The sequence below is a fragment of the Bactrocera tryoni genome, chromosome 3 (genome assembly GCF_016617805.1).
Source record: "Bactrocera tryoni isolate S06 chromosome 3, CSIRO_BtryS06_freeze2, whole genome shotgun sequence".
Taxonomy (NCBI): Eukaryota; Metazoa; Arthropoda; class Insecta; order Diptera; family Tephritidae; genus Bactrocera; species Bactrocera tryoni.
Window position 1 is genome coordinate 12,143,733 of NC_052501.1, and position 15,083 is coordinate 12,158,815.

The window sequence follows — 15,083 nt, forward strand, 5'->3', positions numbered from 1 at the left end:
TGGAAAGTTGAAAAAAGGTACAGCTGTTCAAAAATTAGTGGATTGTGTAAAAAAGTGAAGAATGCTACGGAAGCCACCGATGAAATTTGTGAAGTTTACGGAGACGGTGCTGTATCAGTTCGTGTAACACAGCAATGGTTCGCTAGCTTCCGTTCTGGAAATTTCGAAATTTCGATTTATACTGATGGAATAAGGTTTCTAGCGGAAAAATGGCATAAAGTGGTTTATCTAATGTATTTGATGTTAATAATAATTATAGAAATTATATTTATATTGCCAATTACCCGGTGTTCTGAGAGTTTTTTATATCGGCATTTTATTTATTAATTTAATAAAGAAATCTGCAATTATAGAATTAAACCTAGTTTGATGACCGCCGAAAAGGTCTTCACTGCTCTGCTCAAGAATATCGCGTTTAGTGGTTTGGGATCTAAGTCAATACGTTGGCTGCCAGTATATCAGCGGTAATCACTACAAAAGACTATCCCCAAGTACCGGTGATACACGCCTAGGCCAAAACTATTTCTGTGAGAATATTCTCAAATATAACACATCCGATACGAATATATTGCGAAAAGGAAACGATTTTTTTATTTACAATGTCGACCAAAGCACATGGCGATCAGTGCAAAGTTGAATTGCGTTTGGGTTCTTGGTTGCTTGCCTACAAAAATATGTGCGTGGTCGAAGAAAACGAAATACTGTTAACATTTTTCGAAATATTTGTTAAGTCAATTATTTGAAGAGGGCACTGAACCAGTACTAAGATTTAGAAATTTTAGAAAACAAGAAGCGTTGACTTAATTAGAGAAATACTCGTGCCTTAGCCAAAACAAAAACCTGAACTTGGAAAGCATGTAATTGGTGCTAAAATTTGTATACTCCTGGAATCATATTGCAAGAACTAATCAATGGTCGTTATAAAATGGCGAATTATGCTATATTTCGGCAAACACCCAAGCTTATAAAAGTTAGCCAGCTAGAAAACAAAGACCCAGTTAACAGAAAGTATTGGTAACTCAACCAAACAATGCAATAGGAACAACGGTGGAAGACTTTGTGAGAGAATGAAGCATTTCTGAGACCAAAGTGTATGAGTATGTGTAGAGCGCATACCACTACAGAGGAAGGCAAAATTTCGAGAGCGCCATCATGAACACCACTACAAATGCAACAAAATTCAGAGAGCAAATACGACACACACACACGAGTGCGCGCCATCACACACACGCACACAAACCAAACAATGTGTGCTGAAAGGTAAATTGAGGTGAATTGTTGAGAGCGCAAAACCGAATCAGTTGTGCGGCAACTGACAGTGTAGAAGGATGTTATGTTGCTCGATTTTGTTACGATATAACCACTGATAAATCTAATAAACAAAACAATAGAACAAATCGAACATTAACAGCAAGTTTAATGCGCGCATATACACAAGTACACACATGTGAAATAGATAAATAATAAATTGAACGAAAAATTATTACACACAATCGAATGCAATTAATGATTGTGGACAGGGGATGGGGCGGAGACGGCGTGTCGTCAATGGTGGCATATGAACATCATACTACAAATTGAAGTGTATGGATGATATGATGCGGCATTAGAAATCAGTGTTAATAACAACAATTACAACAAAAACAACAACAATTATAACAGCAAAACAAATAAATCGTCAATACGAATTAAGCGTCGGTCGAAAAAGGGGGCTGGCGGTGGTGTGCTTACTGGAGGTGCTGACAGTGGGGACACTGGAGTGGCGCTGCTGAGCTTATCATTGTGGCAATTGACATTGCATGTTGACAGTCAGTCGTTGAATGGCGCCCGATCAAGTGTGAAGCGTGCGTGTCGATAAACGGACGGACAGAATAGTGAATCCAAGCAAATAGCGAATTAACGTAACGCGTAACATAGCGAATAAAGTCGAAAACGACTAACGATAGTGAAGTGAATTTACAGAGGATAATATAAAAACTAAATATAACACGTCATCAAATATTGCAAAAAAATAAAATAACTTTTCCGCTGCATGCTAGTCGTTTTCTAGTTCCTACAACAAGCCATTTCTGAGCAAGTGCAAACAATAGAAAATTAAAAATAAAAATAAAAGTTATTTGAACTTCGCAAAAAGTCCACTGTGTGAACTCACGGCATTTAAAAGCTACCTCAAAGCCTATGCCGCGAAATTCCCACATGCGTTCACAAAACAGCGCCCGGTAAAACCAATAAGAAAGCACGTCATTAAGCATCCAGCAATCAACAAATCTAACTTTATCAACAGCCGGTCAACAGTTTCAAATGCATCACTGCTTTTGACTCGTTAGGCGCGTTAGTTACGCTTCTGCCACGGACTTTGTATGCGCGTCGCGCCTGCAAGAAGTTGCTGCCAACGCTAGGCAAATCTGAGCAAATATTAACTCATACGCCAAATTCACTGCAAGCGCACTCCCTCATATATGAAATATATATACGCTTTGGAGATCCTGTCTGCCATCGCTAACAGCTTGAGCAATGAACTGCTAATGATGCCGCGCCAACGCCGCTGCCAACAATCACTCAAGCGCGCAACCATATTTCCAATAGTTATAATAGAACTTGCTGAGAAATTAAGTAATAACGGCGTATAGCTCCTAACTAGCGTTCTAATGCTTCAACACGATCGCCAATGGTCAAGCGACAATGACTTTTCAGTGATTGCACTCATTTTCAATAATCGCGCGTTGTAACTAGTGCATGTGGTGTGTGTCCAATTGGCAATGGAGAAAATTTAAAATTAAATATTATATACATATTTGATCGGAAATGCGTTGCTAAAGAAGCTTTTTGCCAAACAATAGTGTCACTAAAATACAATAAATTCTTTTGATCAAGGAATCAGTTTCAATAAGTGCCGTGTTCAAACAAAAAATATTAAAAATAATATATAAACCTTCGTAAAAAACACTTTAAGTTAGAAAAGTTGAAAGCCGTCGCTATTGAAGTGAGAATTTGTTAAGTATGGATTTCCAAAGTGCTATGGAAACATTTGCAGAGGCTTGGGTGGCCGCCAATGCCGGACCACAGGTGAGTTTTGAGGCTAAAATGAAGATAAACAGTATTTTTGGTATATGTTTTTTAAAGAAATTAGAAATTAATATTCTTGTTACCAGAAAACCATTTTCCATTTATTTAAATCAGTGTTTGAATATCTAAGTGCGCTAGTCTCACTTAACTAAACTATATTTAGCTTATTCAGACATAATTTGGCAATTTTTAAATAGCTGGCTCAAACTCAGATTAATTTGGTAATTATTTAGCGTATTTTCATTTCGTTACATGATAACTAGAAATACTATAAGTTAGCTTAAAAACTATACACAATTGTGGCCTAAAATACTTAGTGCGAGCAAATTTAATGTAGAAGGCGATTTCTTCTCTCTCGGCTCGCTATTCTTACGATTTTAATGTTTAATATTATTGTAAATATTTTGGAAATAAATCTGGGAAATATGTGGTAGCCTTTTTATGATTTATCTTGGCTTCCAAATAAATATTTAGCCACTCTCGCACATAGGGTAGCCATATAGAATATAGAACAATAATTGAGCAATTCACAACCTGTCGTAAAGCATCGTAAAATCGTAAAATTATAAAAAACAAGTGTAAAAATTTATAATTTTACGATTTTACCATGCTTTACGACAGGTTGTGAATTGAACAAATAAATTTATAATAAGCTTATAAAGGGAAATTGTTTAAATCTTCTTTGTGATACTGAATTTGCTTAAATTTGGGTTTTTTTTCAAAACATATTTTTTCTTAGTATTCTCATTTATTCAGAAGTTTGAGTACAATCTTATAAGTGGAATTGTACTAGAAATATTTGTGACAAAAAAGTATCCGGAAATTGTAAAAAAACGCAAAATATTTAATTATTTAGCAATCTTTATTTTTTCGCCTTCAATGAAATCCCCACCAGATGTAATACACTATGCCCACGATTTTTCCAGTCCTCGAAACATTTTTCATAAGCACTTTTCGGGATGGCCTTCAGTTGCTTCATCGAATTTTCGCTTGAAAACGGGTTACATTACGATGATTGCTGAATTGTTTGCATGTCAAACTCATAAACCCATGTCTCATCGGCTGTTCTCATGTTCAAAGAGACCTGTTTACGGTACTCTTTTTGAAAAAAAAATCAGTATTATCGGGACGAGTCGCCCAAGAACGCGTTTCATACCCAAAATATCCACCAAGTCATTCGAACGGACTCGGACTATTTTGTCACATTGTATAATGTTTGTTCTAAGTCGCTCAGGTCAACACCAAAAGGAGGGAATCGTAGCTTTTATTAAATCAGTATCACTTATACAAGTATATATATGTAGTCTAGTATATAAAATTTTTAAATACACCTGCATAGGATTACGACTTAACCCCGGGTTAAAAAGTTTTGATTAAAAATTAAAATTTCATTTGATATAAAACAATTTTTTTTCTTTCAAACCGGCATTTGGGCTTAAAAATTAAAAGTATATTTTTAATGAGGTTTCTGGGGTTATTTTTTTAACCGGTATTCGTATTTCAATTGTTTTTCAATGCATTATTTGCAACACTAAATTAACTCAAATTTGTTTAACAAGCATAGAAGAGCTTCAAGAACCTTACCAAGTAGCCATTATGTTCCAAATATGCTGCTGCTATGGGCTATACTTGGGTTGCTACTAAAACATATATTATTAGCCTTTAATTTTCGTTAGCTGCCAATATTTATGTATGTTATATTGGGTAGTCGAAAAAGTATTTTCGTATTTCTAATCAAACTTCACTTTTTTATATTTATAATGAGCTTTAATGAACCAACTATGTACTATCTACCATATTGGTAGACCACATTTTTCCATTTTTCCGCTAGAGACATTATTTCATCAGTGTAAATCGAAATTTCGAAATTTCCAGAACGGCACGAGCGAAGCGTTGTTGTGCTACACGAACTGATACAGCATCGTCTGCGTAAACTTCACAAATTTCATTGGTGGCTTGCGAGGCATTTTTCCCTTTTTTTATATAATACAAAACTTTTTTCAACTTCCCCGAATTTAATTTTTTGGGTTAAATGAAGCTTGAAATCTCACCTTTTCTACACTATATAGTATGGCACAATGTGGTTAGTAGCACTGGAGATATAGGACTGCAGCGACATCTATTGAGAAAATACGAAAAGACTTTTTCGACTACCAATATTATTACAATTTCAATAAATTTTGCTTAATGTAGTTAAATATATGTATGTAATTATTTAAAATTTCAATTAATCCTATTTTCATGAAAATATTTGTTCATATATTTCCTCACGATGTGCATAATGCTTATCTGTGAAGTAAACAATTATCAATATAAATCTAGTTGCGTAAGAAGCATTCTTGCGATACTTTAAGAAGTGAAGTGCCAAAATTGATATACATACATACATATATGTACATACATATGTGCATACAAACACTCTTGCCGCTATGCTTCTCCATCAATGCTAATTTTCGTATAGATAACAGAGATAACTTCAGACTGAATGTCTCCTACGCTGATATGTGTCCAAAAGTCAGTAAGTCTGTGGAAGACGAGAGCGCTAGCGATTCATAGTTACTTATCCCCAGCACATACATACATATATTCTAAAAAATATTTATTTATGATTTTTTGCTATACTTTAGCTAAGCTTATTCCAAAAATGAAAATGCCGACGGCGAATTATTTCAGAAATTATAAAAGGAAAAATATTTTTTTTAATTTCTTTTCTTGTCATTTTGTAATAATTGTTGTTGTTAATTTCATCTATTAATTGTCTTAATTCGCACGTAGCCATTAATTAACGCCCTGAGCAAAAAAGCTGTGCTTTGTGCACAATCTTCAAACCTCAAAGATTTAAACAAATTTTTTCACAAAAACTCACAAGCATATGAATGCATTACAAAGTCAACATTGCAAATAAAGCAAAATCTTTGACTTACCAAGCCTAAACCCAAATATACACACTTGTGCACGCAAGCACGTGCAGGTGTATAAACACCACTCACACAAGCACATGCTGAAATAAAAATAACAAAAACAATTTACAGCTCACGCAACGCCAACAAAGGCAAAATCTAAGTAAACGATACATTAACCATGTGTTGTTGTTTTTATTTGCGTGTGCGTTTTTTCGCTTTGTTTCAGCGCTGCCTCACCAACAACCAAATAAAGGTGAAAATGAAAGTAATTGCTTTATGTTGTATATATGTATATAGTATGTATAGTATATATATACATACATATAGTATATATGTGTGTGTGCTCGTTCCAGATAGCTTCGTGTACCGTTATGCGACTATTAGCGCAGATTACGGTAATCCTTATCAGGCACTCAGTTGTCCAAGACAAACATTGGCAATGAGTAAGAAGCAAGCGACGTGTGTGGGTGACAATAGGCATAGTGGTTTCAGTATTAACTGTTAATTGGCGTGTGTTGTCTCAACGACGCACTCATACAGTTGAACTCATTCAAAGATTGAGATTGTGTGGTGAAGCAGAAACGCATGACCGCTTTATATAGTGTACAAAGAGATCAAACCTAAAATTAAGTGTTCTCAGTTCAGAGTCAAAAAATATGTGCCAACAAAAACAAAAACATAAATGTACATATGTATATGTACGATAAATATTAGTATGTACTACTGATATCAGTAGTAATTATCTTCCGGGTCATTGCTAAAGTGCAAAAATGTTAGGATAATTAAAGCAAACAATGGGTACAGTGGATTATAATAGTAATGTGCACTGAATTATGTTGCTCATACTTTTTATACGAATATTCATTGTTAATGAGTAACAGCTCTTATGTGAAAATAAGTAATTCATTAATTTATTATCGTCACTTTGCTTCTCGCTGCATTACCATGCCTAAGCGGTATTCAAAACAGATAATTGTTTATGGTATTAATTAAATTCTAATTAGCAGATAAATGCCAGTTGGCCGCAAAACTCGAGCAGTTTGAGTGCGCGACTATCGGTTGATATGACGTATGTAGGTTGGTATTGTGATAAAAAGTAATAAAATTTATACTAAAAAAAATTTTTTAGGAAAATAATTTTAAAGAAAAATTTTAAAACTAATGCTAAGTTTCTGGGTGTATTATTAGTTCTATAAATTTTGGAAAAAATAGTTTTGCCCCGCTCAAATGTTTGAAAATACATTAAATTAAGCTTTTCTCGGCTTCTCGTAATCATTATTGTGTAAAAAAATGTGTATACTCAACCACCCATAGCAGCACGGAAGCATTTCTTATGCCATAAGCGAGTATGAAAAGATCTTTTTCTTGACTTTGAACGGTCAAATTGGAGATTATAGCTTTGCCTTCAAAAATAATACACACCACATTTCATGAAGATATTTTCGCAAACAAGGACTTGAGTTTTAGGTGTTATATGAGCGTCCTCTTGTAAAAAAACAGCCTTTTACAACATTTTTTCTCATACAAAAAGGAAATTATTTATTAGAATTTTTTATTGTTACAAACACACAAAGAAATTCCCAAATTTTTGGGAAAAATATGTTAAACTCGGCCATTGCGACGCCTTTCCGGTGACCCCTTGAAAAATAGATGCGCCCGCGTTGGCAGGCTAACTCCTTACACAATCATCTAAAGTGAAAAAGTACGTATACTAGTTAAAACCTTAACATAGAACTTAGACGAAAGAAAAAAATGAATTTTTGGCAGATATTTTTATAAAAAAATTAAAATTTCAGTGAAAATATGGTGACACTTTTTTCAAATAGTTGTAATCGAAGAAAAATTCTTCCTCCAGGTCTTTAAGAATTATATTCTAAACACCTGCGCAAAATTTCATTAAGATCGGTTGAATAGTTTTCGGGAAATCTTGCCCACCGACTTCAAAAACACAGTTTCGAGTAAAACGGGTTTAAAAACGGCGCACTTAGCCTAGCTAGCCTCGAGTGCTCAAGTTCTTAAGGCTGTATCTCCGAAATTATTACTCGGATCAACTTGAAAATTTAGAAAAATATTCTAGATGTGTTTTAGAGGTCAATAAGACAATAAAAAAAATCGATTTTTGAAACACGTAAACACATGTAACCCCTTAAGCTCTGTTTATAAAGGAACTATATCCTATAATGGTCCGAAATTGGCAGTTTTGACAAAGGAGCAGCTTTTTGGAGAAACTTATGCGAAATTGCAGAACGATATCTCAAAAACTTTTCTTTTTATTTTTCATTTATAAGGTCTCAGACGATTCCTTCTGGGTATTACACAACTTCATGCCGAACTTAATAAACCCTGTTTAGGGTATAAAAATAATTTTCAAATTGGAAATGTCAAATTTAATAATTTTTTATTCCAACATCGTGCGGTTTTTTAAAAATCAGAAAAAATTTAGACTAAAAAGCAACTTTAGTTCCGTGAATTACTGTAATGAGTAAGCGCCTGTACTTATTTAACTCACATCTGCGGCATTTTGCAGGCATAAACAATAAAACGCTCATAAATACAAGCGTACACACGCACCATCATATAATTTGTAAATATGCCGACGAAAATTTTTTTTACATATCTACATTTGCACGTTTATTTAACGCTTTAGTTTGCTAACTCCTCTTCCGCTTTACCCCCTGTACGTTTTTCATATGCCGCTATCGGCGAGCGACGCGCCGCCAATGTGGCCATTTAGCCGCACTCAACACCGCGTCACAGATAAGATAATCCTGTTGACCCACTAAGCAAATGCGCATAAAGCGTAAGCGCTATGGCGCAAAGCGCAAGGGGTTACACGCCCAAACAAAGCTCCCCTACACAAGCTGGCAACAATTTAGCGTCACAACACATGAGCGCGAATGCACATACAAATCTACTTCATTGAGTTTGCAGCGCAGTTAATCCAAAAATATCTGATAAAAATAAAAACGAATTGAATTTTAATCGTAAGTCATGCGATTGCGCGTGCAAATGCCCATAATATAAGCGCTCGCCAACACACACACACATACACGGACATATATACACAAATGTCTAATGCTCATGTGTGTGTGTATTGCCTGTTGAACACTTAGTGATACATCTGTTGTTTGTTGTTGTTTTTTTACCGCAATATAATTGATTATGTCCCAAGTGTGTAATTATTTTATCTTTAAGTGTATATTTTTGATTAATTCTGATTTAACATTATTTTAGTCCATTTTTTACGGGTTTATCGCTCAACAATGTTACTAAATAATGTTATGTATACACAAATATATTTGCGGTTGTATACATACATATAAGCTGGCTAATTTAGTATAAGAGTCGTAAGAACCCTGTAGGAAAACTTTGGAAAATCGTAAAAAATCGCTACAGGGTGACCATAATGTAAATAATATCAGAATTTATAAGAAATTACATTTAATCATACCAACTAGTAGAGGTTTCTTCTGAATTTATATATTATGTATTTATATAAAAAAGTATACATATATTTTTATGAATGAAAAAAATTAAAAAAATATATACGTAATATGTATGTATGTATGTATGTATGTATTACAAAAAATCAGCACCTTATTAAAAAAAACAACAAAACTCAACTCAAATTTATTTTTCCTACAGGGTATGTACTGCTTATAGACAGGAAATGTTTTTGGTTCGGGTTGTAACTTATAAAAAACAAACACTTTAAGGGTTTACGAGTTTCAAATAATCAAAAAATATTGCTTACTGTCTTATTCTACAACCCCTCTAGAATATTGCCCTAAATTTTCAAGTTGATCCGAGTAATTGTTTCGGAGATACAGCCTTGAGAATTTGTGCGTTCGAGGCTAGCTAGACAAAGAGCGCCGTCTTTAAACGGGTTTTACTCGAATCTGTGTTTTGGAAGGCCGTTGGCAAGATTTCTTAAGAACTACTCAACCATCTTCATGAAATTATATACGGGTCTTTGAAAAACACTTCTTAAAGACTTGGACAATTTTTTTTTTATTAATTTTTTCGATTTCGAAATTTTTATTGAAATTTTTATACAATTTTTATACTTTGTTTTTTAATGTCTGCCAAAAGACAAATTTTCGGTATTTGTATCCTTTTTATTTTTAGGATCTCGGATCTAGTTACTAATTTTGGTCATTTTTCAGCAATTGCTATCTTCAGTTTGATGAGTTATTGTCGATAGCGTTCCCTATTAGTGGCTTCAACCGGTTTTAGAAGGTCATAAAACTGCATTCCTTCCTGATCCCACCAAATAAAGAGCTTGGCCATTGATTTAACCAGTTGGAGAGGCTTCACGTGTGATTTTTGGTCTTTGGGGCAGTCATAGTGAGTCCATTTTTCATCACTAGAAACGCTCCGATGCAAAAACGAGTTCTTTTGTGGGACTTAAAAAGCATTTCATTATTTCATAGGTTCAATTTTTATGACATCAAATTTTGTTGGTTCTCTGTGTACCCTTCCTCGAGTAATGCTTCCAGTTCATCACCTTCAAACGCCCTTCGCCATTCAAGCCGAAATCACTAGAGCATGTTCACCATAAAATTCCACCAAAATACGAAGAATTTGGCTTCAAGTTGTTTTTATATCAAAAAAATTAAGAAAACCTCTAAGCTAAAACATTTTTCCAGTATTGTGTTAGAGCATTCACTCATTGGCATTTTAAATTCTTAAAGCAAAGCTTACTCGTGGTCCATAATAGAACAAACGTGCATAATATTGTGGTTGATAAATGTGATTAAGTTAATTAATTATTTGCCATTAAGCCATTCAATAAATAATTGAGAAGATTAAGTTGATTACATTTATTAAATTCATTATGAGTGATACATTTAATTAAGTAAGAGTTTATCGAAATACAATGAAGTTTATACATTTTGCTTGTAAGGAATTCAAACTGATTAGTTTTTAATCCTAAGTTTTTATTTTTAATAATCCAAATTTGGTAGAAAAATGGGTTCTGTGTTCAGTACGCCATCAATTAAATATTATCGAAAAAAATGTCACTGACCGCTTTTACTTTCTAAAAAACTCCCAGCTTAATATTTAATTTTGCTTAGTCGCCGTTATTAATTTTTTGTGAAAACGATTTGTGATTTTAAGACCTTTAAAGGCAATTACTCTATAACATATGTGAAAATTAATAGCACAATCAATTAAATGGCTGCTTCGAAATTTGTGGGCAGGCATTACCATTGATTGCATTCCTAAAGCTGACGGAACTAATCTACGCAATTATATATGGTACACTTACCGAAGAAAGTCCTTAGAATTATATTAAATAATATTTCTCTAGAAAAGATATTTTAATGTGGCAGCATTAATCGATGATAGCCAGGTATCTTTTAAACGGTATTTGTGTTTAAGCTTGCCAAAGTTCTTTTCTCTATGTGTCCATAGATGAATAGGCGATTTATTATTGAGATTATGACCTGAAATGATATGATAACTGATTCACTGGTATGTTTCGAACTATTATTTATTGGTTTTAATACTGGGGTCAAAATAGATGAAATTATCTACGACTTCAAAGTTATGACTGTAAACAGTGACGTGGGGCCCAAGTCGCGAGTTCGGCGACTATATGTTTAGAAGATATTTCGCCTTGCCCTCGTTAACTACCACATCCATTTTCTTTGCAAATGATATCAATATCATCAGCGTACGCCAGCAGCTGTACATTCTTATAGAAAAACTATTTTCCCCTGGTGTAGATTGAAGAAGTTGCACGATAGGAAATCGCCTTTGCTTGTAACCTCGTTTGTTAGCGAACGGCTCGGAGAGGTCCTTCCCGAACCGGCCGGAGCTTTTATTAATGCTTAATACCAGTTTCAACAGCCATATTAGTTTTGTGGGGATACGAAATTCAAACATAGCGGCATAAGGGCAGATCATTTTCGTGCTGTAAAAAGCAGCTTTGAAATCGACGAAGAGGTAGTGTGTGTCGATCCTTTTTTCACGGATCTTTTCCAATATTTGGCCTATGGTGAATATCTGGTCGGTTGTTGATTTTCCAGGCCTAAAGCCACACTTTTAAGGTTCAATCAGTTTGTTGACGGTTGGCTTTAATATTTCACACAGTACGCTCGATACAGCGATGTTGAGGAGACTTATCCCACAGTAGTTGGCGCAGATTTTGGAGTTTCCCCATTTTCTGGATTGAGCAGAGCACACTTAAATTCTAATCTTTGGGCATGCTTTCGATCAACTAATACCGTTCTTTGTGTTTGTTGATGTGCGTATTTTGCTGCACGGAGGCGGGTGCGTATATTGGCTGCAACAAGATAGTGGTGCGAGTCAATGTTAAGACCTCGGAGCGTACACACGTCTAAAACACGCGAGACGTGTCTTATGTCTATCACAACATGAGCTTGTTGAATTTTTCTAGACGTTCATCCAACGGGGGGAATGCCAGGGCTCGGCGACGAAGACTTTCTCCCACCTCGAATTCTACAACAGATTTGCGCTCCTTTATATGGGCACTGAAGCAAATGGCACAATAACTTAGTTGTTTTAGTCCTGGTCCCGTCCATCGCACTTCTTCGACGGCAAAGGTGTCAGAATTTACACTTACGAGGACATCAATCAGCTGTGCAGCGGCACTTTCCAAATTATGGGACCGGTCATTCCAGATGCATGCCCTTAAATGGTAATTTTTAATGGCATGGTCGTCATCAAAAGGGAGGGTCTTTCGTCCGAAACTGTTGTTTCTCTTTCATTGGTGGCATGTTTTACGTGCTTGAACTTCTACACATGAATCCATTCTCCGGGTAATATGAAAAAAATATATTTTTTTTAAATTCATACCAGGTATGCCCCTTAGTACTGATGCACCCGTTAGAGATTATGTTGTAAAAATATTTCAAAAACTTATAAAATATATTTTGCTAATAGGCTTTGAATGTTATTGGACATATATTCCATGAAATCAAAAATATATACACATGTATATCCGAGAAAAAACAGTATAGTGATAAATTTAAGTTTGAAGAAAAAGGATTATATGCATTAAGCGACGAGAAACGTGCAACGCCGAGCAATGCAAAACACCTACACATACATATGCACTAAGTAATAACAAGAAAACCAACTCAGCCACGTCTTTGTTACACAGCACAAATATGTGAACAAGTATGTATGTTCAAATATATATGTACAGTTGGGTAAATGTATGTATTTATAAATCAGTTTCACCAAAGTGTTAGCTTCTTCGGGTTTTAATAAATTAATTTTGTATGTGGGGATTTACGCATTTTATCGCGCTCCAAACACCGAACGACAGGGGTTGCGTATACCACATGTATGACACACATACATACATACACACACACATGCATCTGCCTACTGGCATGCCTTTGCATTTGTAAATGCCTACGGCTATGTCTCTGTATGTCTGCGTGTTTGTGCCGGCTTATGGCGAGCTTATTGAAAAATTATGAAAAAGGGTAAATCTATATAATAAATAAATCGCCGCATTAAGCTTTATAGTGATGTCATTGTCATACAATGTGCGGTAGCATTGGTTGCTGTTGTTGTTGTTGTTACTTGATATAAGCCACATAAGTAATATATATCTTGCACTTACTTGCGCGATTGATTATGCCGCAGAAATTTTCGCTCTTCAAATGGTCTTCAAATCAGGAAATCAGTAGTTAGCAAATACATACTATAAAATGCGTTGACGTGCTGATAATACCTAGTAGACTACAAAAAACACACACACATACACATACACACGGCTAAACTATGCGGTTGCGTTGTCAACCCTACAATTTAACTCCAACTTAGTGGCGCGCTATCACCATATCTGCTTTTGCACGCCACATGACCGTCTCCCAATGTGTCGCATGTGTATTAGCACATACATATTTATCACCAGCGGCCTATCTCTCTGCGCAAATCCCATCACAAATAAAAACTCTTTTAATCCTTCATTGACAGTTGGTAATAAAACTGCGTACAAACTTTACTTGCCAGTAATCTACGCTAAAAATTGAAAGAAAAGTAAGAACATAACAGTTATATCGTTGGTTTTTGTTATTGTGCTAGGCGTAGAGATTAAGATAATAAATATCTACAGCGTTGAGTGAAAGCCGAAAAATGCTAAAAAATATAGGTGAGTAATTATCGTAGCTTTAAGCACACACACACATATATACACACATTTATGTACAAGTATAAGCACCCTCACTAAAATAAAATATTTATTTTCAGAAATCTGAAAAAAAAAACAATAAACCATAAATACCTACTTATTAGGTGACAATGTTTTTTTTCTGTTTGGTTTGTAGTAAAGTGCCACAACCCCACAAATCACTTTTTGTATTTTTGTTAATTATAAAGCATTTAATTTTATTGTCGCGATAATATTGGCGTTTATAGTTTGACTGCTTTACTCTTTTTTTCCGATACTAGTATTTGGTTTCGAAGCTTTCAGCCGTTTTGTACGCCTCAATAGCGGATTGACAGATACACATGTTAGCCTACATGCACAAGCAAACATACTTTCGCATATACATACATACATATGTACACATCACTGTATGTATGTGTATGTACGAAGGCAGATAAAGCGGCGTGCCTTATAACACCGCACCACACGCCTGTTGCACACATTCAATCACAAAAAGCCACAAGCACATATACACGTATGTATGAGTGCGTGTGCGTGTGTACTGACGAACAATACGTTGGCCTAATAAGTGTATACAAATGGTAACTGATATGAAGCGTTTAAGCAGCTCATAAATTTTTACGCTTAATCTGTTGATTTTTGATGATTTCTTTGCGGCTTTTTGTTTGTTGTAACATTCGATTTCGGTTTCGGTGTGCGTTGTTGTGCTTGTTGTCGTTGTCATTGGCTGCTTTGTTTTTCCAACGATTCGCTGAGTTCGTGGCTGGTGCAGCAAAGTGGTAAAAGGGTTTAATTTGCCAAATATTTCGGCCGAAATCATTTGATTGCTGCGTGAATATCGCACTTTTTCACATTCATACATACATACAATTATGTGTTTATTTTGTTTTTGGCATTTTATGGCGTCTATTTGGTGTTGTATTGCTCACGTAGTTCTTAGATATATGTACATATATCTATCA

General features: G+C 34.9%; 1 protein-coding gene across 1 annotated transcript in view; it reads left to right on the forward strand.

Moving 5' to 3' along the window:
* The first annotated feature begins 1,339 nt into the window (after positions 1 to 1,339).
* The window catches only part of LOC120772288, a 150,819-nt gene continuing 137,075 nt past the window's right edge, over positions 1,340 to 15,083 (forward strand). The window contains exon 1 of the mRNA XM_040100798.1: positions 1,340 to 3,066. Coding sequence (XP_039956732.1) covers positions 3,001 to 3,066 — 66 coding nt within the window. The 5' untranslated portion in view covers positions 1,340 to 3,000. The remainder of the gene's footprint in view (positions 3,067 to 15,083) is intronic.